Source organism: Rana temporaria, chromosome 6, assembly GCF_905171775.1.
Source record: "Rana temporaria chromosome 6, aRanTem1.1, whole genome shotgun sequence".
Lineage (NCBI taxonomy): Eukaryota > Metazoa > Chordata > Amphibia > Anura > Ranidae > Rana > Rana temporaria.
In genome coordinates, this window is record NC_053494.1 from 117,638,878 (window position 1) to 117,663,912 (window position 25,035).

At 45.1% G+C, this 25,035-nt stretch overlaps 1 protein-coding gene across 4 annotated transcripts in view; it reads left to right on the plus strand.

Annotated features, from left to right (window-relative positions):
* The first annotated feature begins 12,686 nt into the window (after nucleotides 1-12,686).
* The window catches only part of NBEAL1 (neurobeachin like 1), a 243,708-nt gene continuing 231,359 nt past the window's right edge, over nucleotides 12,687-25,035 (plus strand). For 2 of the 4 annotated variants that reach the window (XM_040357247.1, XM_040357248.1), the window contains exons 1-2: nucleotides 12,687-12,820; nucleotides 24,284-24,782. In XM_040357247.1, coding sequence (XP_040213181.1) covers nucleotides 24,732-24,782 — 51 coding nt within the window. In that variant the 5' untranslated portion in view covers nucleotides 12,687-12,820; nucleotides 24,284-24,731. The remainder of the gene's footprint in view (nucleotides 12,821-24,283; nucleotides 24,783-25,035) is intronic. The other 2 variants (XM_040357245.1, XM_040357246.1) reach the window with 1 other exon arrangement.

Here is a 25,035-nt window from a genome sequence, read left to right on the forward strand (position 1 = left end):
ACGTTTTGCACTTTTATATTTAGATGAATATTATAGATTATGGGCCAGATTCACAAAAGAGATACGACGGCGTATCTCCTGATACGCCGTCGTATCTCTGTTTCTATCTATGCGGCTGATTCATAGAATCAGTTACGCATAGATATCCCTAAGATCCGACAGGTGTAATTGTTTTACACTGTCGGATCTTAGGATGCAGTACCGCGGCAGCCGCTGGGGGGAGTTTGCGTCGTAAACCAGCGTCGGGTATGCAAATTAGGAGTTACGGCGGATCCACGACGGATTTTCGCGTTCGCTACGTCGCCGCTAGTCTAGTTTCCCGTCGCAAAGTTAGTATTTTGTTTTGGTGCCTTAACTTTAGTCAGCAAGCGTATTGCTGTCTAAAGTATGGCCGTCGTTCCCGCGTCGAAATTCAAAATTTAACGTCGTTTGCGTAAGCCTTCCGGGAATACGGAAGTACGCTACGCGTGTCGCCGTTCGAAAAAATGACGTCACTTCGCGCAAAGCACGGCGGGAGTTAGGAAACGGAGCATGCGCAGTAGGTCCGGCGCGGGCACGCGCCTAATTTAAATGTTAGCCGCCCATTCCATTTGGCCCGCCTTGCGCCGGACGCATTTACGATACACCGCCGCAAGTTTCCAGGTAAGTGCTTTGTGGATCGAGCACTAAACCTGAAAACTTACGGCGGTGTAACTTAAATGGCTTAAGTTTCCAAAGGCGCAATTGTACGTGAATCTGGCCATATATATTTATTTATTATGCAAATATTTATTAATTACTTTGCACGATTTTGCACTATTTTTCACATTATTAGTTCACCGTATTTTGTAAATTTAAATAACAATTTACTGACAGTTTGTAAAAATCTGTGATTTTTTTTACAACTACCAGTAAATATCAGGGGCTGATAATTTAATGTGGTGTTTTTAAGTGTAAATCAAGCAAATTACTTTGTTAAAGGTATTGTCAGTGTTTCCATATCAGGTTTATACTGTTCAAATGTTTGTTTTCAATAGGAGTTCTGTAATTTCTCAGGTTGCCGGCAAAATATGTGCTCTGCCAGTAAATTTCCAATGTTTTGTCAGTAAAAGATGCTGTGGGAGGTTGGCAACCCTGTATCTATTACATTTTTACCTATTAAGGTAGGCCCTCACACTACACCAAAAGTTGGCCATACACTATACAATCATATTTTACAGTCTCAGCACAATCTCTCTTAGGGCCCTTTCACACGGGCGGATCAGTAATGATCCGCTCCGTGTGTCCGCAAAGCTCAGCGGGGATCCTCTGTAAAATCCCTGCTGAGCCGCCGGCTGACAGGGCGGTCCCCGCACACTGTGCAGGGACCGCCCTGTCTTTCCTCCGCTCTCCCCTATGGGGGATCGGATGAACACGGACCGTATGTCAGCGTTCACCCGATCCGCCAGATGGAAGAAAAATAGGATTTTCTTCTGTCCGAAAAATGCGGATCTTTGCGGAGGCGGACAATTACGGGTGTCAGCGGATGGTCATCCGCTGACACCCGTAATCACATAGGGACCCATGCATGTCCCGTTTTCATCCGCAACGGATGGATGAAAATGCGGACATACGGTCCGCACGTGTGAAGGGGCCCTTAAATTTACCAAAACTATCTAATATAAGGTCATACCTAAACAAACCATTCAACTTCTATTCAATCAGACAGGCCATGCACTACATAGTTGATGATAGACCTAAAGGAGGTTGTACAATTAGATTGTAGTGTGTATGGTTAAGTACATATTTACTGATCTAACAAAAAATTACAGTGGTTTTAACCCTCATCTACTCTATCCGAAATGAAGAAAAAAAAAGTTTGGATTAAAATATACTTTAACCACTTGCTTACTGGGCACATATAAACTGAGTTGTGGCTAGATATACACTTTACTGTAGTATGCATATAAATATTGCCAACAAATCTGGTCATTGTATTTTTATGTTTTTGTTCAAACAGAAGCCTGATTGTGGGCTTGCTTGGAATAAGCGCAATAGTGCATCTGACCACTAGAGGGAGATATTTACAAAACAAATATTGGATAAAGCAGGAGTTTGGAGACGTTCACTATTTGTCCAATATTTGCATATAATAGCATTTTGGTCAATGCGCTTTTTTTATTTTTTTTACACGTATGCATGTGGGATGTGGGTTTTCAATGTAAGTAAATTGGGTCATACTGAATATTTGGAATTACCCACTTGCCAGCCAGCGATGTACTGGTATGTCACTGGATTGCAAGGGAGATATCTTAGTTATGGCTGCAGCAATGTTTGAGATATAATTTTTTAGGGTCGGCAATTCCCTTCAATGTAAAAGTAATCCTAGTGACTAAGAAGTCGCTGGATTACTTTTGCAGGTGGCAGAAGGGATTCGTAGCAGTGCGATCAGGGAGCCCAGTAAGGATGCAACCGATGGCATCCGGTTCCCGGGACACAGAAAATCTCTATCTCTAAACTGGTAACCTGTAAAGCCTTTTAAAGCATTGCTTATGGAAGTTTTTAGGTTTCTGTAGTTTGATACCGTTCCAGATGCAGATGCAATTTTAAATTTTAAATTTTACTCAGTGTAACATCATATTTTATATTTTACCAACCAATTGGGCCTTATATTGTGTTTTTGTGCATTACAGGAGTTGTAAAGGAAAAAGTATACCCCCCCCCCCCCCCCCGGCCCCCTGTTATATACTTACCTGACCCCTCGAAAGTCCTGCATTCGGTCCCGACATCCTCTTCGCCGCTCAGCCTGGCCGCTGATTGGCTAGAGCGGATGGACTGAAAGCAGCGCAGCCATTGGCTGGCGCTGCTGTCAATCACATCCAGTGACGCGGCACGCTGAGGGGCGGGGTCCAATGATACATTGTGCGGATATGGCCGCTCGCTGTATCACGGGAGCGCGCCTGCAAGGACTACACACAATGCAAGCTCTCTCACATGAATGTGTGTAGTTCTTGCGGGGAGGACCAGAGACAGACGCCGAGGGACCCCAGAAGACGTGGATCGGGGCCACTCTGTGCAAAACGAGCTGCATAGTGGAGGTAAGTATAACATGCTTGTTATTTAAAAATATATATATATTTTTGTTTACAACCCTAAAGTGGAACTTCCGCTCATCGGAACCCTCCCCCCTCCGGTGTCACATTTGACACCTTTCAGGGGGGTGCAGATACCTGTCAAAGACAGGTATTTGCACTCACTTCCCGGGAGTCCTCACTGCGGGGATTCTGCGTGTAGTGCGTCACTTCCCGCCCCCGCCCGTTGTGTTCTGGGAAACCGCAATGCTTCACTTCCTGGTTCCCTCACCGAGGATGGCAGTGGGGGCAGCAGAGTGACGAGATCGCGCTGGACTCCAGGACAGGTAAGTGTCCTAATATTAAAAGTCAGCGGCTGCAGTATTTGTAGCTGCTGGCTTTTCATATTTTTTTTTTCGGCGGAGATCCGCTTTAAAGTATATTTTTTCCCCCCAAAAAATCATTTGAAAAACCGCTGTGCAAATATCGTGTGACATAAAAATATGCAACGCCCACCATTTTATTCCCTAGGGGCCTCTGCTTAAAAAGATATGTAATGCTTGGGAGTTTTGTGACAAGGTCATCCAGCGCCAACCTCTCTCTAACTCTAACGAGAGTGAGAGAGAGAGAGAGCTGTCCATGATGTCATAAGCCTAGGCTAATGACCAGACAAGAAACAGGAAGTGGGCTGTATAAGGTATTTACTGGCAGAAAAAAAAAAAAATTACTATCCAAAGTTAAAACAAGGGCAGAAGATTTAATAGATGGAAAGTTGAAAAAATGAAAGTTCTGCTTTAATACTGCAAGTGGAAAATCAAATGTAACAACTCAACAAGTACATTGGGTGAAAACAAAATGGATACAATGGGAAACAGTAGCAAATTTCATGCATTTTAACCACTTCCCGCCCGGCCCATTGTAAAATGACGTCCACAACGGACCTCTAACGATCCGGGTGGACGTCATATGACGTCCTGGGCTTTGCGGGGGGATATCTGAATGATGCCTGCAGCTAGAGGCATCATTCAGATATCCTTCTCTTGTGCCGGCGATTCTGCACAACGTAAGAATGATCATAGCGGCGGTTCCACCGCTAGATCGTTCTTACAGGCGGAGGGAGGAGACATCCCCCCCTCCCGCCGCCATCCGGTGCTTCTCCGGGCTCTCCCGTGCCATCGGGGGCCCGGAGAACGAATCGTCCGGCGCTGGCAGGAAGCATAGAGATGACTGGTGACCAGATGGTCACCAGTCATCTCTATGACCATCGGAGGACCCGGGCGCGATGTGATGACGTCACGCCCGTAAGTAAACAAAGCCGCAATTGCGGCTGCTAAGCAACAGTAAGCATGAGATCGGTGAATTTTTTTTCACCGATTTCATGCTTTCCAGCCTGGAGGAGAGATGTGGGGTCTTATTGACCCCGCATCTCTCCATAAAGAGGACCTGTCACACACATTCCTATTACAAGGGATGTTTACAAAATAAATTTTAAAAAAAGTGTAAAAAAATAAATAAATATGTAAAAAAAAAAAAAAAAATTTTTAACGCCCCTGTCCCCAGTAGCTCGTGCGCAGAAGCGAACGCACACGCAAGTCCCGCCGACATATGTAAACGCCGTTTAAACCACATATGTGAGGTATCGCCGCGTGCGTTAGAGTGCCAGCAACAATTCTAGCACTAGATCTCCTCTGTAAATCTAAACTGGTAACCTGTAAAAAATGGAGATTTTGAAGTACCGAAGTTTGGCGCCATTCCATGAGTGTGCGCAATTTTAAAGCGTGACATGTTAGGTATCTATTTACTCGGTGTAACATCATCTTTCATATTTTACAAAAGAATTGGGCTAACTTTACTGTTTTGTTATTTTTTTAATTCATGAAACAATTTTTTTCCAAAAAAAAGGCGTTTGAAAAATTATTGCGTAAATACCGTGCAAGATAAAACGTTTCAATGACCGTCGTTTTATTCCCTAGGGTGTCTGCTAAAAAAACATATATAATGTTTGGGGGTTCTGCGTAATTTTCTAGCAAAAAAATTATGATTTGTACATGTAGGAGAGAAGTGCCAGAATAGGCCTGGTATGGATGTGTGTATAAAAGCCCTGTATGGAAGCGGTTAATATATTTTGGTGCTTTAAGCGGGTTTCCACCCGCAGTTTTATTTTTATTTTTAAGTCAGCAGCTACAAACACTGTAGCTGCTGACTTTTAATTAGGGCACTTACCTGTCCTAGGCACCCGCCTTGCGGCTTCACTGCCCGTTTCCTACTGCGCATGCGCGAGTCTCGCAGCGCTTTTGTGAATACACACAGTTCCCAGAAGGCAGTGCACCCCATTCCCCAGAAGATACTGCAAGGAAGATGAGGAAGAAGACCTGCCGCGGACTAGGAAGAGGCAGATTCAGAACGTCCGCATAGCAACCGGCATTTCTGGTAAGTACATTGTTTTTGGTGTAATTTTTTTTTTGCAGGTTTTTGGTGTAATTTTTTTTTAAAGGTGGAACTCTTTTATTTGCACTATGGCCACCAAAGCAGAGCACCCATAATAAAGCTGAACGTTTTCTTCGGAACATGTTAAACAAAGCTGAATGTTTCCTAAATAAACTTTGCTCAGGATGAGTGAACTTCATGCTCCGGGACACAGAATTCATGTTTTTCGTCTGCTGTGTAGTTGAAATATTGAATACAAAGAGTATATTGACCTTGTATTAAACAGATAGACACCCCAAAACAAGTGACCTGATAGTATACCACCATCCATGTTGTTCCTGGGAATGTTCGGTAGGAACATCTTTACTAGACACAGTATACACTATGTATATACAGTTCATATATAAATATTTTGCTTACATAGTAAACTATTTACCGATTTCCAGAAATAACATGCTTTGGTGTCACACTATTTATAAGAGCAATACAAATTGTCTTCCTCTGGGGGATCTCTAAGCCCCCGTTCACACCGGTGCGGCTTTGAAATCTTGCTACTTCAGCGCGATTTCAAAGCCACACGTCAGCGTGATTTGCACTGCCGATTTCATTGCAGCTTGCGACTTTATTTAACAGAAATCTATGCTAGTCGCAATAAAAAAGGTAAAAAGTAGTGCAGGAACTTTCTTCATAATCATCAGCCATGGCAATATAAATGGTTCCATTGCAGGCAATAGGGTGTGACTTGTCATGCGATTTGGAATTGTCAAATAGCATGACAAGTCGCACTGGTGCGAATGGGGCTAAAGTCAGTAACAGAGAATGTGTAGCATTCATTACAAAAAAATACAAGGGGGGTTATTTACTAAAGGAAAATCCACTTTGCACTACAAGTGCACTTGTAGATCTGAGGGGAAGCTCTGCTGATTTTATTATCCCATCATGTGCAAGCTAAAATGCTGGTTTTTATTTTCCTTGCATGTCCCCCTCGGCTCTACAGCAACTGCACTTCCAAGTGCACTTGTTCTTTCTATAAATGGTGATGGTGGTGGTGAGCGAGGGACCACAGTGATTACTAAGCAGCACAGCAGACACTCCACACAGGATATGGAAAATTGCTGCTATGAGTGTAAGGCCTCCTGTTGTTGGTATGACAGGTGATTGTGCACAGCAGTGGCCGCTCAGCCTGCACATGTAATGACAGGCTGACAGTCATAGGTGTGCGCAGCATATTGCATTAGGGTGTGCACCCCAAAGCCCAAACACACACTACCGATCACTCGCAGTGTTCATTCAGAAAGGGAAGGGGCCAGTAAATTACATATTCACAACACTCCTAAAACATCCCAGCAGCAACAGCTGATAGGAGAGGATGGAAGCTGGCAGTGATGTGGGGGGTAAGATGGGAGCCAGGGCAGTAGGGGGAATCTGTGCAGCACAGGGTGATTAAGGTGTGCACACCTATGCTGACAGTGACCGTCGCTGTTCACATGTAGCTTAGGGTTGCCGCATCATCCTTTAATCCTGGACACATATTAATTACACAGGTTCCGAGGCTGATTTAATGCAGATAAGGCACCAAGTGAGTTTAATTACCACCTTATCAGCCACAGCACCTGTGTAATTAATGTGTGTCCTGAATTAAAGGGATGATGTGGCAACCCTAATGTAGCTGCACACCATGCAGTTACATGTGATTTGGGACAGATGGCTCCAAGTAACCCCATGGTGTGTGGCTACATGCAAACAGTGATGGCCACTGTCCTCCTGTCATTACTTTATACAGGCTAAGGCTGGGTTCACACTTGTCCGACAAACGGTCCTACATTGGGAGCCTCATGTAGCATGACGTGTGAAAATCAATGTTTCCCTATGAGAGCTGTCTAAACTGGTCCTACACAAGTCAGTCCGACTTTGAAAATGCTCCCTGTACTACTTTTGGTCCTACGTTGATCCTACTTCAGCCCATTGAATATCATTGAAGTCGGACCAAAGTAGTATCCTGTTCATAAAAGTAGGATGGATGTAGGACCAATGTAGGATAAATGTAGGACCAATGTAGCAGAGCAAAGTAGGATGAAAGTAGTGTAGTAGTGTGAATCAAGTCGACGCATGCTTGGAAGCATTAAACTTCATTTTTTTAACTGATGGTGCATAACTCTGATAGCAGAAGTCTATTGGGTCCTGTGATGAGCAAATGCCTGTGTGAAGGAGGCCTAATAGTGATCACTACTTCAGTGATTTGCAGCTTCCACATGGATCTCACAGGTATGACATATGTATGATAATGGTGACCATACATGTTTCCATTTTTTTTTTTTATCTGTTTGATGTGTGATTTGATTAGAATGATTGAAACTGCAAACAGCCGAATAGTCATAATTTCCATTTTGATTGATTTAAACTAAAATTCGATTGGATTCAATCAGACTGAGTTGATCTGATGGAGAACTATTGATTGTTATGCATTGACTGGCAGCACTGAGTCACTTAGTCATAAATACAATTGTATTTTTGATTATGCAATTACATGGTGGTAACAGATGCAATCAATAATAGGATCATATAGTTCAGGTCAAAAACAAGGCACTACCTTTGCATGTTTTCCCTATGCCTGTGTGAGTTTCCTCCGGGTCCTCCCACACTCATAAGGCCCCTTTCACACGGGGCGGATCAGTAATGATCCACCTCCTGATGCTCCGTAAGCTCAGCGGGGATCGCTCCGTTGATCCCCGCTGAGCCGGCGGATGACAGGGCGGTCCCCGCACACTGTGCAGGGACCGCCCTGTCTTTTCTCCGGTCTCTCCCCTATGGGGGGATCGGATGAACACGGACCGTATGTCGGTGTTCATCCGATCCGCAGACGAAAGAAAAAATAGGGTTTTCTTCCGTCTGCAAAATCGGATCTTTGCGGAGGACAGACGATTACGGGTGTCAGCGGATGTTCATCCACTGACACCCGCAATCACATAGGGACCAATGTATGTCTCTTTTTCATCCGCAAACGGATGGATGAAAAAGCGGACATATAGTCCGCACGTGTGAAAGGGGCCTTAGACATGCTGGGAGGTTAATTGGCTTCTATCTAAATTGGTCCTAGTATGTGTGAATGTGAGTTAGGGCCCTTTCACCCGGGCTGTCCGATCAGGTATGCCTGTCAGTTTTTCAGGTGGACCTGATCAGAACCTCCAGTCTCCCTTATGGGGTGGCGGATGACATCTTATAAAAATAAAATAGTGATGTGAAAATTTATAAAACATCCCATGTATAAAGTGCTTTTGTTTTGCGATTTTTTACAAGTACAGTAGTGCGCCAAACTTTAAGGTGTAACACACACCCCTCTTGTGTCCCCACTCGCCAAATTAAATGGGCCCCTAGCTTTTCAGTCCAGGGGTTATGCAAGCTGAATCGCTGGCCAGAAATGGCAATTCACAGAAGATTACAACGAAGATCTCCCCCAACGTGATGGCCATATGTAGGTAATAACACCAAAAATAGGAAAAAAGGGACTAATAGTAAAGTACAGTTGGTAGGCGTTTATTGCACAAATGTTAGGTTGGTACTTACAAGACAGAGAAGTAAAACAAGCATATCAAAATGCAAGGATCAAATCCAGGAAATGCTGCCTCCAAAGCGCATTCCACTGAAACCGGAAGTAACATAGTTTGGACTCAAAACCAAAAATTACGTCAACGCGTTTCACCCTCCCACAAGCATCATCAAGGACTTAATTTCTGTTCAATGAAACCGAGTTTAAAGTGGATGTAAACACCCAAAAAAAAAATTCATTAAGACTCATATCTGTTACAGCAGAGGATGTCATTTCTCCTGTGCCCAATATTGCAACGAAGATTTAATCCAGCTCTGAGCAATCCTCTTATTTTTCTTCAGTAAGATGAAAACTGACACACAAAGAACTAGGTGTCTGTTCTTCCCCCTTGCTGTGACTGACGGGTGATTTCCTTATATCATGCAGGAGTGTGAGAGAGGCATTCTGTGTACTTCACATCCCCCTCCTTTCTTCTCCAGCTCTCTCAGGATTGGCTGCTCCACACCTCAGCATGATTGGGCATGCTGAAGTCATGTGGTGACTTTCCTGGGTTTTGACTGGATGTTAGAGATCGTGGGGCATAATTCATGAGACCAGCATAAGTTCAGTGTAAGAAATATCGATGCCTGGCCAAGGGGAGTGTAGAGATGGGTGGGGAGTCTACTGACACCACGACTCCACCCACCGAGCTCCAGACAACAGACCCGCCCACAGAATCTGGAGTATTGCAGGGCTCCAAACGGCTAAAGAGGAGATATTTGACAGGTAAGGATACATGCAGGAAACATGTATATCCTTATAGATCAGCACTATAGAAGTAATTTAGAAATCATGAGAGTGGGTTTACATTTAAAGTGGAGTTCCCATCAAAAAAAATCTGCCATTAATGTGCATATAATAAATTAAAAAACAACATTTGGATATTTTTTTTATTTTTACTCACCTTGAAATAGCTGTTGCTATGTGGTCCCATAAAATCTGCCTTCTTCATCGCCTCAGTTCCTGTCGTGATTTCCGTCTGCGCCTCCGCTCGCTACTGCTCCTGGGAAATGTGTGTCATAATTTTCCAGGCGTCAGTGCGCTTCCCCCGAGGGCGAGAATCGCGGGTTTTCCAAATCAGAAGTGATGTGATGCAAGGAGGATTTCGGTGCCAACCCTAGAGGTTGACGGCGCTGTGGTGCGGTTACAATGCGAATGCGTGAGAATGGGGCGGGACGGGCGGTGCACGATGGTCGCAGATCATCAACAGTATCCAGAAAGTAAGTGCTTGTGGGCTTCACATACCCACAAGCAAAATGAGAACGTCCAAGAACATTTTTTTTTAAATGTGTCTTTCTACTAAAGCTCGGGAGATTGGCGGTGGCGGATTTGAAAAAAGTAGGTGAACACAGATATACAATATATTGCCTCATGAAATATATTTATTTTAAAAATTGATTAATGTAGTTGTAACTCTGCTTTAAATACAATAGAGGAGTCCCCTTCCTCTTGTTGAACCAATCAAACAATAATAGCGATCATAGAATAAATCCCCATCGAAATGCAGCAATGATGGCCAAATTCCCATGGACAAAATTAAAATGAATGCAAAGGATGTCAATCCGTAAACAATTTTTATAAATAAACACTTTGCTTCACCCATTTTTTTTTTAAATACGTACCTTCCTATCATACATGTAAATGAAAAAAGAAAGGAAGCATAATATATGAAAAATATATATATACTGTATATATGAATACAAATATAAAAATTTAAAAATAATAAATAGATCTAAATAATAAAATAAGAATAAAGAAATGAATAAAAGAGTGAAAAAGGAAGAAAGAAAAGGGTACTTTATTTGTATAAATGAATAAGATGTAATTTTTTTTTTTAATTACGTTTAACTAAAAAATGTTTAAAAAAAATGTTTTTAATTGTATATAGATTGACCGTCTCTTCACTGCTCGCCCTACTCCACCTATCTGGGTGTGTATTGCCTGCCTCCCCCTCCGCGAGATGTGGTCTCTCCCACCACCTCATACATCACTGCAGGGCATACAAGCCAGTGGGAGAAACAACAGTGTGCAGTGGGGGAGACAAGTATTCAACCCACCCATTTTTTAGATTGTAAGCAGGTCCCTCTAAACCCCTGTATGGTAACTATGATGCCTCCATAAGTGTGCGCAGCCTATCGCATACACCCCCCACAGTAAAGCGATGTGCAGTGGCATTGCTAGGGGGGTGCGGGGGGTGCGGTCCGCACCTGGTGACACCCGCTAGAGGGGTGACACATCCCTTTTTTTTTTTTAGCTGACATGCCCAGCCTGCCCTGTGCAATCCCAGCCTGTCCTGTACCACCCCAGCCTGCCCTGTACCACCCCAGCCTGCCCTGTATCACCCCAAACAGCCCTATACCTCCCCAAACAGCCCTGTACCACCCCAGCCTGCCCTGTACCACCCCAAACAGCCCTATACCTCCCCAAACAGCCCTGTACCACCCCAGCCTGCCCTGTATAACCCAGCCTGCCCTGTACCACCCCAAACAGCCATATACCACCCCAGCCTGCCCTGTACCCCCCCAGCCCTGTACCACCCCAGCCTGCCCTGTATCACCCAGCCTGCCCTGTACCACCCCAGCCTGCCCTGTACCACCCCAAACAGCCCTATACCACCCCAGCCTGCCCTGTACCCACCAAACAGCCCTGTACCACCCCAGCCTGCCCTGTGCCACCACAGCCTGCCCTGTACCACCCCAAACTTTCCCATGCCACCCCAACTTTCCCTGTGCCACCCTAACTTGCCCTGTACCACCCCAATCTGCCCTATGCCGCCATAACTTGCCCTATACCACCCAAACCTGCCCAATGCCACCCTAACTTGCCCTGTACCACCCCAACCTTTCCCATGCCATCCCAACTTGCCCTATGCCACCCTAACTTGCACTATACCACCCCAACCTGCCCTGTACCACCCTAACTTGCGCTATACCACCTCAACCTGCCCTATGCAACCCTAACTTGCCGTATACCACCCCAAACTACCCTATATCACCCCAACATGCCCTATACCACCTTAACCTGTCCTATACCACCCCACTACACCAACCTGCCACTCTATACTACCCTAACCTGCCACTATACTGCCCTATACTATCATTTACAGGGGCTGGTTTGGGGTGCGCCCCGTGCCCTGCCTGCTTGGTGCTGGGCAGCCTAGACAGAGGGGGGTGACACCATGTTTTACCGCACCGGGTGACACCAACCCTAGTGACGCCACTGGCGCTGTGCATACCGTGGGCACTATTATAATTCTGTACGGTGGTAATACCTGCAGGAGCAGTGAAGAAGTATTGTATTAGCAAACAGGCTGCCGGAAAGGTAAGTGTAGTAAGCAGGTAAGTAACTCTGTGCTGAGTTATTCCCCATAACCAGTACTGTCTATGTACACCTTCACTTGAAAACAAATGCATGTGCCTCCTCGTGTTCGAAGAATTTCCCTGCAGCAGAGAGGAAGGACATTGTATACACACACACATGTATATATGACACACGCTGGATACACACACAGCGTCCCATTGCTCGGCACTCTCCTGTCTCCTCTCACACAGAACACAACCTGTTTCACTCAGCAGAGCACAGAGAGGGCGGGGAATGGGGCGTGTCCAGACCGACGAGTCACGAGGGGCGGAGCCTAGAGGGACCGCCTGCTGCGCGCTTGTGGGGTGACAGGTCGTGAGTGTGCGGGAACGCGCAGGGCTCGGCGCCGCCCCGGGGACACAGTGACCGGAGACTGGCAGCGGAGGACCCACACCGGGACCGGCCACACACAGCAGATGTAAGTTGTACGGCGAATGTCCGCTTCCGGCCTGTGCTGATGTGGAGGGGGAGGAGAGACTGTCAGAGGAGAGAAGAGGGGACACGAAGTGCCTGTCAGAGGCTCTGCGTACAGAGAGCAGCCCGGCTACACTGGGACATGGGAGAGCGACTCCTAGAGCCTCCTCCTCACACACCGACCTCAGTATGGGAACTTCTACACCTGATACATTGTAGGGTGACACCGTCCTCACACCTGATACATTGTAGAGTGACACTCATCACACCTGATACATTGTAGGGTGACACCGTCCTCACACCTGATACATTGTAGAGTGACACTCATCACACCTGATACATTGTAGAGTGACACCGTCCTCACACCTGATACATTGTAGAGTGACACCGACCTCACACCTGATACATTGTAGGGTGACACTCATCACACCTGATACATTGTAGGGTGACACTCATCACACCTGATACATTGTAGGGTGACACTCATCACACCTGATACATTGTAGGGTGACACTCTCATCACACCTGATACATTGTAGGGTGACACTCTCATCACACCTGATACATTGTAGGGTGACTCTCATCACACCTGATACATTGTAGGGTGACACTCTCATCTCACCTGATACATTGTAGAGTGACACTCATCACACCTGATACATTGTAGGGTGACACCGTCCTCACACCTGATACATTGTAGAGTGACACCGACCTCACACCTGATACATTGTAGGGTGACACTCATCACACCTGATACATTGTAGGGTGACACTCATCACACCTGATACATTGTAGGGTGACACTCATCACACCTGATACATTGTAGGGTGACTCTCTCATCACACCTGATACATTGTAGGGTGACACTCATCACACCTGATACATTGTAGGGTGACACTCATCACACCTGATACATTGTAGGGTGACACTCTCATCACACCTGATACATTGTAGAGTGACACTCATCACACCTGATACATTGTAGGGTGACTCTCTCATCACACCTGATACATTGTAGGGTGACACTCATCACACCTGATACATTGTAGGGTGACACTCATCACACCTGATACATTGTAGGGTGACACTCTCATCACACCTGATACATTGTAGAGTGACACTCATCACACCTGATACATTGTAGGGTGACTCTCTCATCACACCTGATACATTGTAGAGTGACACTCTCATCACACCTGATACATTGTAGGGTGACACTCTCATCACACCTGATACATTGTAGGGTGACACCGACCTCACACCTGATACATTGTAGGGTGACACCGACCTCACACCTGATACATTGTAGGGTGACACTCTCATCACACCTGATACATTGTAGGGTGACACCGACCTCACACCTGATACATTGTAGGGTGACACCGACCTCACACCTGATACATTGTAGGGTGACACTCTCATCACACCTGATACATTGTAGGGTGACACTCTCATCACACCTGATACATTGTAGGGTGACACCGACCTCACACCTGATACATTGTAGGGTGACACCGACCTCACACCTGATACATTGTAGGGTGACACCGTCCTCACACCCGATACATTGTAGAGTGACACTCATCACACCTGATACATTGTAGGGTGACACCGACCTCACACCTGATACATTGTAGGGTGACACCGACCTCACACCTGATACATTGTAGAGTGACACTCATCACACCTGATACATTGTAGGGTGACTCTCTCATCACACCTGATACATTGTAGGGTGACTCTCTCATCACACCTGATACATTGTAGGGTGACACTCTCATCACACCTGATACATTGTAGGGTGACTCTCTCATCACACCTGATACATTGTAGGGTGACACTCTCATCACACCTGATACATTGTAGGGTGACACTCTCATCACACCTGATACATTGTAGGGTGACACTCTCATCACACCTGATACATTGTAGGGTGACTCTCTCATCACACCTGATACATTGTAGGGTGACTCTCTCATCACACCTGATACATTGTAGGGTGACACTCTCATCACACCTGATACATTGTAGGGTGACTCTCTCATCACACCTGATACATTGTAGGGTGACACTCTCATCACACCTGATACATTGTAGGGTGACACTCTCATCACACCCGATACATTGTAGAGTGACACTCTCATCACACCCGATACATTGTAGGGTGACACTCTCATCACACCTGATACATTGTAGGGTGACACTCTCATCACACCTGATACATTGTAGAGTGACACTCTCATCACACCTGATACATTGTAGGATGACAGACCCCTCACACCTGATACATTGTAGAGTGACACTCTCATCACACCTGATACATTGTAGGATGACAGACCCCTCACACCTGATACATTGTAGAGTGACACTCTCATCAAACCTGATACATTGTAGGGTCACACTCTCATTACACCTGATCAGTGGCGGCTGGTGCTCAAAATTTTTGGGGGGCGCAAAAGAAAAGAAAAAAATAGCAGCCACTGTGCCATCATTTGTCACCACTGTGCCATGCCATCAAATGCAGTCACTATGCCATCAATTGGCACCACTGTGCCATGCCATCAAACGCAGCCACTGTGCCCCTCAATTGTCGCCACTGTGCCCTTTAATTGTCGCCACTGTGCCCATAGTTGCCACTGTGCATGTCACTGTGCCTTTTAATTGTTGCCACTGTGCCCTTTGTCACCACTGTGCCCTTTGTCGCCACTGTGCCCATTGATGCCACGGTGCCCTTTGTCGCCACTGTGCCCACTGTGCCCATTGATACCTCTGTGCCCATTGTCGCCCTGTAAAATGCACTTACCTTACTCCTGCCACGTCCCTTGATGTCTTCTTCTCCCGCCTTGGTGACGCTTCAGCCAATCAGGTTACCGATAACCAGAATCGGGGAACCTGATTGGCTGAGACGGCCGTCAGTCTTATCCAAGGGATGCACCCCCCGTGGAGACATCCGGGAGCCGAGGGCTGTACTCGCAAAGCCTATTAGCTGCTGGCTCTGATAGGCACTTCCGCACAGCCAACTTCCGGCCATCTGAATAGACCAGCGGCAGCTGGCAACAATAACATACATTCACGCAAAGCCATTCACAAAGCACAGCGCCCTTCGCACATGCTCAGTAGGGAACTGTCCCCCCCCTCCCCCAATGTTGTTATTGCACCTTCACTGAATATCAGCATTGGCCAGAGAAAACTCCACATCGGTCGACCTCTACATAAAACCCCAATAAAATACATTTACGCTTTTTGGTTGTAACATGACAAAATTGTTTTGTGAATAAAATAAAATGTATAATGTGGAGGATGATGTTACGCTGAGCAAATCGATACCCAACATGTCACACTTTAAAATTGCGAACGTTAATGGAATGGCGCCAAACTTTGCTATCTAAAAATCTCTATTGGCAGCGCTTACATTTTTTTACAGGTTACCTGAGTTACAGAGGAGGTCTTGGGCTAGAATTCTTGCTCTCGTAATGTTCACGGTAATACCTCGCATGTGTGGTGTGAACATACGTATGCGTTCTCTTCTGCATACAGGGGCGCTTTAGTTCATTTTATTTTATTGTTTATTTATTTTTTACACTTTCCCCTTTAAAAAAAATATTTGATCACTTTTATTCCTATTACAAGGAATGTAAACACCCATTGAAATAGGAATAGATTGTGACAGGTCCTCTTTATGGAGAGATGTGGGGTCCCACATCTCTCCTCCCAGGCTGGAAAGCCTGAGACCCCCCCCCCCCCAAAAAATTTTTTTTTGCCTTTCCTGCCAAGTCCACCGGCATTGTTAACTTCCGCCAGCGGATTAATTAATGGGGTAGTACGCTCCTTTAGGCAGTTAGGGGGAGGGGGGGGGGGGAGATCGGATACAGGGTTAGAAGACATCAGGTACATCCGGTTATACAAGCTAAGAATATGCTCAGTATGGATGGTAGATTGCTGTTTTTGCTCTTTCTCTTGTTTCTATACTGTAATATGGTTACCTGTCTAAATTACTGTTTGATGTACCAGTCATTTCAAAATCAAATAAAAAAAAATTAACTAAAAAAAAAACTTCCGCCAGACCGGGCGTGATGTCATAACGTCGCGCCCAGGCCTCCGAGAGTCATGGGTGAGCCAGTAGAAGCACCGGAGGGACCCCCTTGTCTGTAAGAACGATTAAGCGGCTGAACTGCCGCTATGATTGTTCTTATGGTGTAGTCCTCGGTTCGCTCCCTGAGTCTGGCATTACTAGTGTAGGCACCCGGCTGTGACAGCTTGTGGCTTCACAGCTGGATGCGCACTGTGCATGCGTGAGTCTTGAATGGCGGTGCAATCTTCTGGGACCTGTGACATGTCCCAGGAGGGTGGAGGAGAACTGGGTACATGTCAAAGCTAGGTACCCGCTCCCCCCCCCCCCCCAAAAAAAATGTTGTGCCAAATGTGGCATGGCAGGGGTTCAGGAGTCCTTAAAGCTGAACTTCCACTTTTGGGTAGAACTCTGCTTTAGGCCGGGTTCACACTGGTAAGACAAACGCTCCGACATTGGGAGCTCATGTCGCATTACGTGTGAAAATCAATGTTTCGAGCCGTCTTAACTGGTCCGACTTTGATCCTACTTCAGCCCATTGAATATCATTGAAGTCGGATCAAAGTAGGAGCCTTGTGATTACAGCAGCAGTAAAAGGAATTTATCTCACTCTGGGATTGTTTTGATTGGTCAAAGAACAAGTCAGACTATCACAAAGTCGGATCAAAGTAGTATCCTGTTCATGAAAGTTGGATGGATGTTGGACCAATGTAGGATCAATGTCGCAGAGCATAGTAGGATGAAAGTCGTACTACTGTCATAGTGTGAACCCAGCCTTAAAGTGTTAGTATAGGTCCACTTGATTGATAGATCAGATGTAATGGTGTTGGCTCTAAAAGAGTGACAGGCCATATGTAGGCGGCCACCTGTCCGTTACAACAGCAAATGACAATATACTAAATACAGCAAACTGCCATTCAGTGAAGAGTTGGTCACTTAGTTCTGAGCTTCACATGTTCTGCCCAAAAGACGCAAAACCAAGCTTATTGCCCTGTTGAAGGATTGTCCCCCGGCCCCATGCACACTGAGCATTAAAAATGCTACTTTTAGGGGCATCTGCTGTTTCTAGTTTCTGCATCCAAAGGCCCCTCCATGTTAGCCTATTTATCCATGCCCACATATGAAGAAGGAACACTTCAGGTGCCACACTTCAACAAAGCCCAACAGCCTCTATAGTAAAAGCAGCCTCAGCCCAGGTTCTGCCCGGGCCACCTGGCTTGGCTGAAACCTGGGCTGCTTTTACTATAGAGACTGTTGGGCTTTGTCAAAGTGCAGCACCTGGGGTGTTCCTTCTTTATAAGGCTGGGTTCACACTACTACACTACTTTCATCCTACTTTGCTCTGTGTTCAATGTTTCCCTATGAGAGCGTCTTGTAGCGTCCTACACAAGTCGGTCCGACTTTGAAAATGCTCCCTGTACTACTTTTGGTCCTACATTGATCCTACTTCAGGCCCATTGAATATCATTGAAGTCGGACCAAAGTAGTATCCTGTTCATGAAAGTAGGATGGATGTAGGACCAATGTAGGATAAATGTAGGACCAATGTAGCAGAGCAAAGTAGTGTAGTAGTGTGAACCCAGCCTTAGGCTCCATTCACACCATGGCTTTCCGGATTGCGGGAGGAATCGCCGCAATTCTGTTTGCGATTCCAAATCGCCACAAGTCGCAGGACGCCCTTGCATTGTCTGTTACTTTCAATGGCACCCAAATAAAAGCATGGATTTTGCAGTGATTGTCGCCCGACAAATCATGGTGAAATCGCACAAACAGAATTGCGAGAGGCTTATCAACTTCTTTTGGGCGACAAGCGTCCAGCCATTCTGTTGGTGTGTTTTTCTTTTATTTTTTTACCACGATTCGTGGGGCGACAATTGTGGCAAAATGACGCAGCGATATGGGTGCCATTAAAATTAACGGGGATCACAAGTGCGTCTCTCGTTTTGCAGCGATTCAGGAATTGCAGCAATTGCTCTCCTAGCCTGCACCCTCAGCAGGGGTTCCTGGATTTGGGCAAACGAGCCTGGAGCGGCACCCCTAATCCTTTGGTGTGGGTTCCATGCACAAATAGGCGTTTACAGTTCAAAAAGAAAAACCCAATGCCAGCACATCCAGGAGCAGCAGCTTATTGGCAGAAAAAATGCTGTAATGCGTCTAAATGCACGTTAATGCTAAGCCTATCAAGTGCTTGAACTAGTTCATTATTTCAATGGCCAGAAAAAATTATTATCCAATTAAAGACCCCAGGCATTTTTTCTGACACTTTTTGTCTACAAGTTGTAACTGGTATTCTTTAGCTAGAAAATTAGTTAAATCCCCAAACCTTATAAACTGTATATTTCTTTTAAAGCAGAGACCCTAGAATAAAATGGTGTTTTTTTACATTTTTTATGACACAAGGTATTAGCGCAGCGGCTTTTTTTTGGGAAGAAGTACACTTTTTCTTAATTGCAATGCAAAAAAAAAAACACAACACATAACCCAATTTTTATATAAATAATGATGTTGCACTGAGTAAATAGTTACCAAACATGTCATGCTTTAATATTGCGCATGCCCGTGCAATGTCAACAAACTGCGTAAATTTTACTATCCATGGTGCAACATTTTAAAAGCCTTTACAGTAGGGATACCCAAGAGCAAGGGCCACTTAAGTGACTTGGTAACCGGTCGTGGGCCACAGTGAGTGGATCGGGCAGATGACAGGTCCATGTCCACTCTGCATATCGAGAGAAGACACAGCCCACTCTACTCTATGGGCCCTTCGATCTAACCCACCCAGGCGGAAGGGGATGGAGCCTCTTCTGTTTTTTTTTTTTTTTTTTTTTTTAGTGGATCGATTGGAGGTGGGCGGTGCATCTGCTGATCAGTTTGAAAGCAGCACAGTAATAACTGCAGAACAGATATGCCCATATTTGGTATCACTCCACCTGTGACAGGAGGCGGTGCTATACAGGAAGCTTCGGCTTATGCGGCTCCCCCGCAGCTGCTTTCTTTCTTTACTGCTGGCTTCATTCACAACGCTGATGCTCTGGGATGATTTTAAATATATATGTGTGTGTGTGTGTGTGTATGTTTTGAGGGTTCTGAGTAATTTTCTAGCAAAAAAACAAATGATTATTTTTATATGTAGGAGAGAAGTGTCAGAATTGGCCTGGGTGGCAAGGGGTTAATTACCATAAGTAATATACAAATAATTATTAAAAGCACTTTGATCTCATCCTCTCAGTCTGCTGCAGTGTGTCAAATACAGGAAAGCGCAGGTCCTGCTTTTCTTTTTTTCTGCTTTCTTCTTTCTTCTTTCTTCTTTCTTTTTGCTGCAGTGTGTCAGCTTGTATTTAAACTGGCCACTCTGTATGTAGCTTCCGACAGGCTGCTTGCTGATAGCAGCCCCATATTTTAACCATTGGTGGGGTGGGTTTTTAGCTACATACCCCCCAAATGTGTAGTCTCTGTGACCCCTGGTCGCCGAGCTACAATCCTCAAAGTTGATCTTTTTTTGGGGCAAATGGGCCTATCTTGAGGAAGGGGCCTGGAGCTGCAGCTCCAATAGCCCCTATGTTAACCCGGCCCTGGTACTGTCATGTGAATGTGCAAAATAGCATGTTGAACATTTTTTCATTGTGTCTTAGATATTCTAATTTACCTCTAATAATAATTACCACAGCCGTGCCATCTGTCCATTAATGAGTTAAAGTCACATGCTGGAATTGTTCCCTGCCCGCAGCCCGCCATGCTTACAGCTGATGCAAAGGAATCTGCCCTGTTGCATATCTCTGTCTCTCTGGATGCAGCAAATTCTTCTCATCCCTCTGCTTGGAAGTCTGTTTGCCATTAACAACATCAGTGCCAGCTTCGTGGACTGAGCGCAAATAAGAATTCTGCTTTCTTTTTTTTATTTCTGCACATTTAAGACTAGAGGCAAGTAATAAAAAAGTTCATTGACCATTGTTATCCTGAAAAGAGGCAAGGGAACAGAATTGCTGTATGTTTGAAGCTCTAATGCTAGTAAAATATTAGAAAGTGGTACAACGCTATGCACAATGTTTTAGTAGCAGTCACTGTTCTGTATAAAGTGACATGAGGCTGTACAGACATGGCTTACCCACATATATAAAACACAGCAAGAGTTCTGGCTAGAAGAGCCTACAGACAGAAAGTTTGGAATAATAGATTTTTAGGTGAACAGGCATTGTTGGAGAGAGGGTGGTAAACCGCCAAATCATTCCATAAAGTGACACTCAACATACAATGTTTAAAGTGGTTGTAAACCTCAGACATGAAATATGAACAAAGCACCACCCTCAATAGTGTGTACTTGTCTCCTGACACCAAGATACAAAAGGTGATAGGGGCGGGACTTCAAGATGATTGACAGCCTCAACTCTGTTCCTGTGTGAAGGGGGGTTTGTCCCTTCCATCCAATCAGCTGTCAGAGCTCTCCTCACTGAGCTCTGCAGATTGCGACTTCAGCTTCCTCTCTGCCCCCTTTTTTCCTGAACTCTCAGACAAGCTTTAGAATTCCGCATCTTGAACAGATGTGGAGAAGACTGCAGATCAGTACATTTTATCTCTGTGCATCGCCTGAGGCCAGTCACGTCACTGGGTACATGTGAGGGTTTACAACCACTTTAATTGCCATTTATCCCTTCTATTTTAGTATAAAGAGCATGCCACTGTATTTAATTTTAATATAAAAAATCATCTGAATACCCTATTTAATCATTGCTATTCAGAGTTCTCATGACATTTCCCAGGTCTTTCCTGTCCTCAGGGAAAGTTCTGAGGGAGAAGTTTCTAGTAGGGTGGTCCCGATACCACTTTTTTAAGACCGAGTACAAGTACTGATCCTTTTTTTCAAATACTCGCCAATACCGATTACCGATACTTTTTTTTTTTTTTTTAATGACAGTTTTCAAACCTGGTGGCACTGATATGCAGCACTGATAGGTGGCACTGATTAGGGCTGTGCAAAATCGAGTTGGTAGGTCAAATCAATTCAGATTTTGACCAAATCGATTTTTTTTCCACAGGACTGGCGCTGGTCCTGAAGAGCTGCAGGCAGTAGTTTTTAGGCGAGGCCGCGGCTTCAGCCTAGACCGCGAGGTCGGAAGCCGCAGACTAGGCCAAATCCACGGCTTCGCCTAAAAACTCCTGCCCGCAGTTCCTCAGGACCGACATGGTGTCCATCAAAAAGTAAATAAAAAATAGATTCAAATTATAAATCAAGTTTTTTTTATAAAAAAAATCGCAGATATTTTTTAGGGAAAATAATCGCCCAGATCTAGCACTGATTGATAAGGCATTACTGATAGGTGGCACTGACTGGCTGGCACTGATAGATGGGACTGAGTGATGAGCACTGATAGGTGGCACTGATGGGCACGCACAGGTGGCACGCACTGATGGGCACACACAGGTGGCACACACTGATGGCTGGATGGGCACTGATGGATGGCACTAAGAGATGTCACTGATTGATGGCTGGCACTTATAAGCAGAAGACTGAGGAGAGGATTTATTTTTCTATGCTGCCTCTGCGACACCCATCTTGGTACACCCTGCACTCTGCCACAATAAAGCAGCAGCGGACATCTTGTTACACGGAGCCTGAACTACATGGGATGGGTGCAACAATTTTTCCACTGCTGCTATACTGTGGCCGAGTCATTTACCACTGTGTATACATCCACACATGTGACTGTACAGTATAGTCACACAAGCTGCACAAATAAGAAAAAGGAGCAAATGTACAGCTTAGAATGGAACTGAAACTGGAGCATGCTCAGTAGATATCAACAGCTGGTCCAAACAACCTCGGGCAGCAGCAGGGACACAGACAAGGAGGGAGGGACAGTGAACAGCAGGATCAAGGATTTTTGCAGCCTACAGAAAACAAATGCTTTAGTGGATGAGCGAGTATGAACCCAATGTAATAACATGTATTGACATTTTTGATGATTTGGGTTTAATGGTACTTTAAAGCGAAGGTCCGCCTAAAAAAAAAAAAAAAAAATTAAAAGCCAGCAGCAACAAATGCTGCAGCTGCCGACTTTTAATAAATGGACACTTACCTGTCCAGGGTGCCCGCGATGTTGGCAGGCAAAGCCGATCAATCGCTCGGCTCTCAGCTGCCCCCGCCGCCATCCTCGTGAGGGAATCAGGAAGTGAAGAGTTGCGGCTTCACTTCCCAGTTCCCTACTGCGCATGCATGAGTCGCTCTGTGCGTCCTCACTGGTTCCCGCTGTCTTCTGGGACCTGTGTGTTTCCCAGAAGACAGCGGGGACCGTTTTCATCGGACAAACCGATTGTGTGTACAGGGACTCATCGGTTTGTTTTCCATCGGTGAAAAAAAATAGAACATGCTTTAAATTTTTCCTATGGATAAAAAAACAATAGAAAAAAACGATCGTCTGTGTGGAAGTCCATCGGTCAAAAATCCACACATGCTCAGAAACAAGTCGACGCATGCTCGGAAGCATTGAACTTCATTTTTCTCAGCACGTCGTTGTGTTTTACGTCACGGCGTTGGACACGGTTGGATTTTTGACTGATGGTGTGTAGGCAAGACTGATGAAAGTCATCTTCATCGGATATCCGACGAAAAAATCCATCGGATTAGATTCCATCAGATATCCTATCGTGTGTGCAGGGCATTCGTTTTCTTTTGCTGTCTGTGCCCCCGTTAAGGAGATTTGTCCTCTCTCTGCCCTGTTTACCATTATCATTGAAAGCAAAAGTAAAGAAAATCCCAAATTTTGGGTTGTCCTCAGGAAAGTAACAGAGGGGAAAATCTTTCAATGGGGACACTAGTTTCTAGTGACCCGTGGGGGGGGGGGAGGAATTACTTTTAATATACAGGGATCTCTTCTCACTTCCTGGTTTTTATATGGGACAGGAAGTGAGAGGAAATCTCCGCAATGGGGCACAGATGAAGGAAATAAAAAATCTGACAGGGGTTATAACTCCCCTAATGCCTTGTACACATACACAAATCAGACGGAATTTTTTCATCGGATATTACGACCATGTGTGGGCCCCATCGGACTATTTTCCGTCTGAGTTTAGAAATAGGACATGTTTTATTTTTTTCCGATGGGAGAAAATGCTATGGGAAATTCCGATCTTGTGTACAGGGCATTACTCTATCCAAAATGAAAAAAAAAAGTTTTGCGTATAGTTCTACTTGGCAAACAATTGTATTGGGGAATTGCTGGCTATGTACATACTGATGATAGCTGACAGTTCCCTTCTCACACGCACGTGTGTTAAGAACATACATCTGCAGACACTAATGTTTACTTAATCTACTCGAGGAGTAAAAGTTGTTTGTTCCTGTCCCTTTTTCTTTCTTTGCTTGTTTTTTTATTTAATGAGAATTGTTTTCTTTTCTTTTAGGTGACTCAGCACCCAGGTGTCGCATAGTCCTCCCCGCATAGACTAACAGAACTTCCTGATGTGTGTGCCAAACGTTTTCTCAGCGGATAATGCATGTGACATCACCTAACACTGAGCCCTATGAAGACCTTTTGGAATCCGAGGCAAGGACATTAAGTTAATTTTGTATTGAGAAGCTCTGGACTAACTACCTGTGTTTTCAGTGGTCTGATTGTGCCCACCCATATGAGGATTACAATAGAATGCTAGCTTCGCTAAGCATGTCCAAGTCCTGCTGAGCTGGTTTTCTGCTGCTTTGATCCAAGCACAACTTGCTTATTTGTTTGTTTGGTGGCAGTACATCATCGGCAACATAAATGTGAAGGGCTGAGGATAAAAGTCTATACAATGTGGAGGAACTGGTTCTGAAATAGATTTGTCTGAGAAAGCTTGGAGCAGAGGCCACGGGATGGCATCCCGGGAAAGACTCTATGAGCTATGGATGCTGTATTGTAGCAAAGTAAGTATTGCTCTTTTATTGGCTTTGTAATATATTGCAGATGTATTGGGGAGGTCTAGTCTGTACCGAGAGGAATACAGAGGCTGCCATGTAGGATTGTCTGTGGCTCGGGTACTTTCCAATTTACTGATCTGGAGCAAGCATGCAGATCAAGAATCTCAAGAAAAGCTGAAACTTGTATACTTGTTTTCAGTCAGTGAAAGTACTGAAGTTATTGGATCAGTATGTCTGCCAAGGTAGTAGTTTCAGCAAT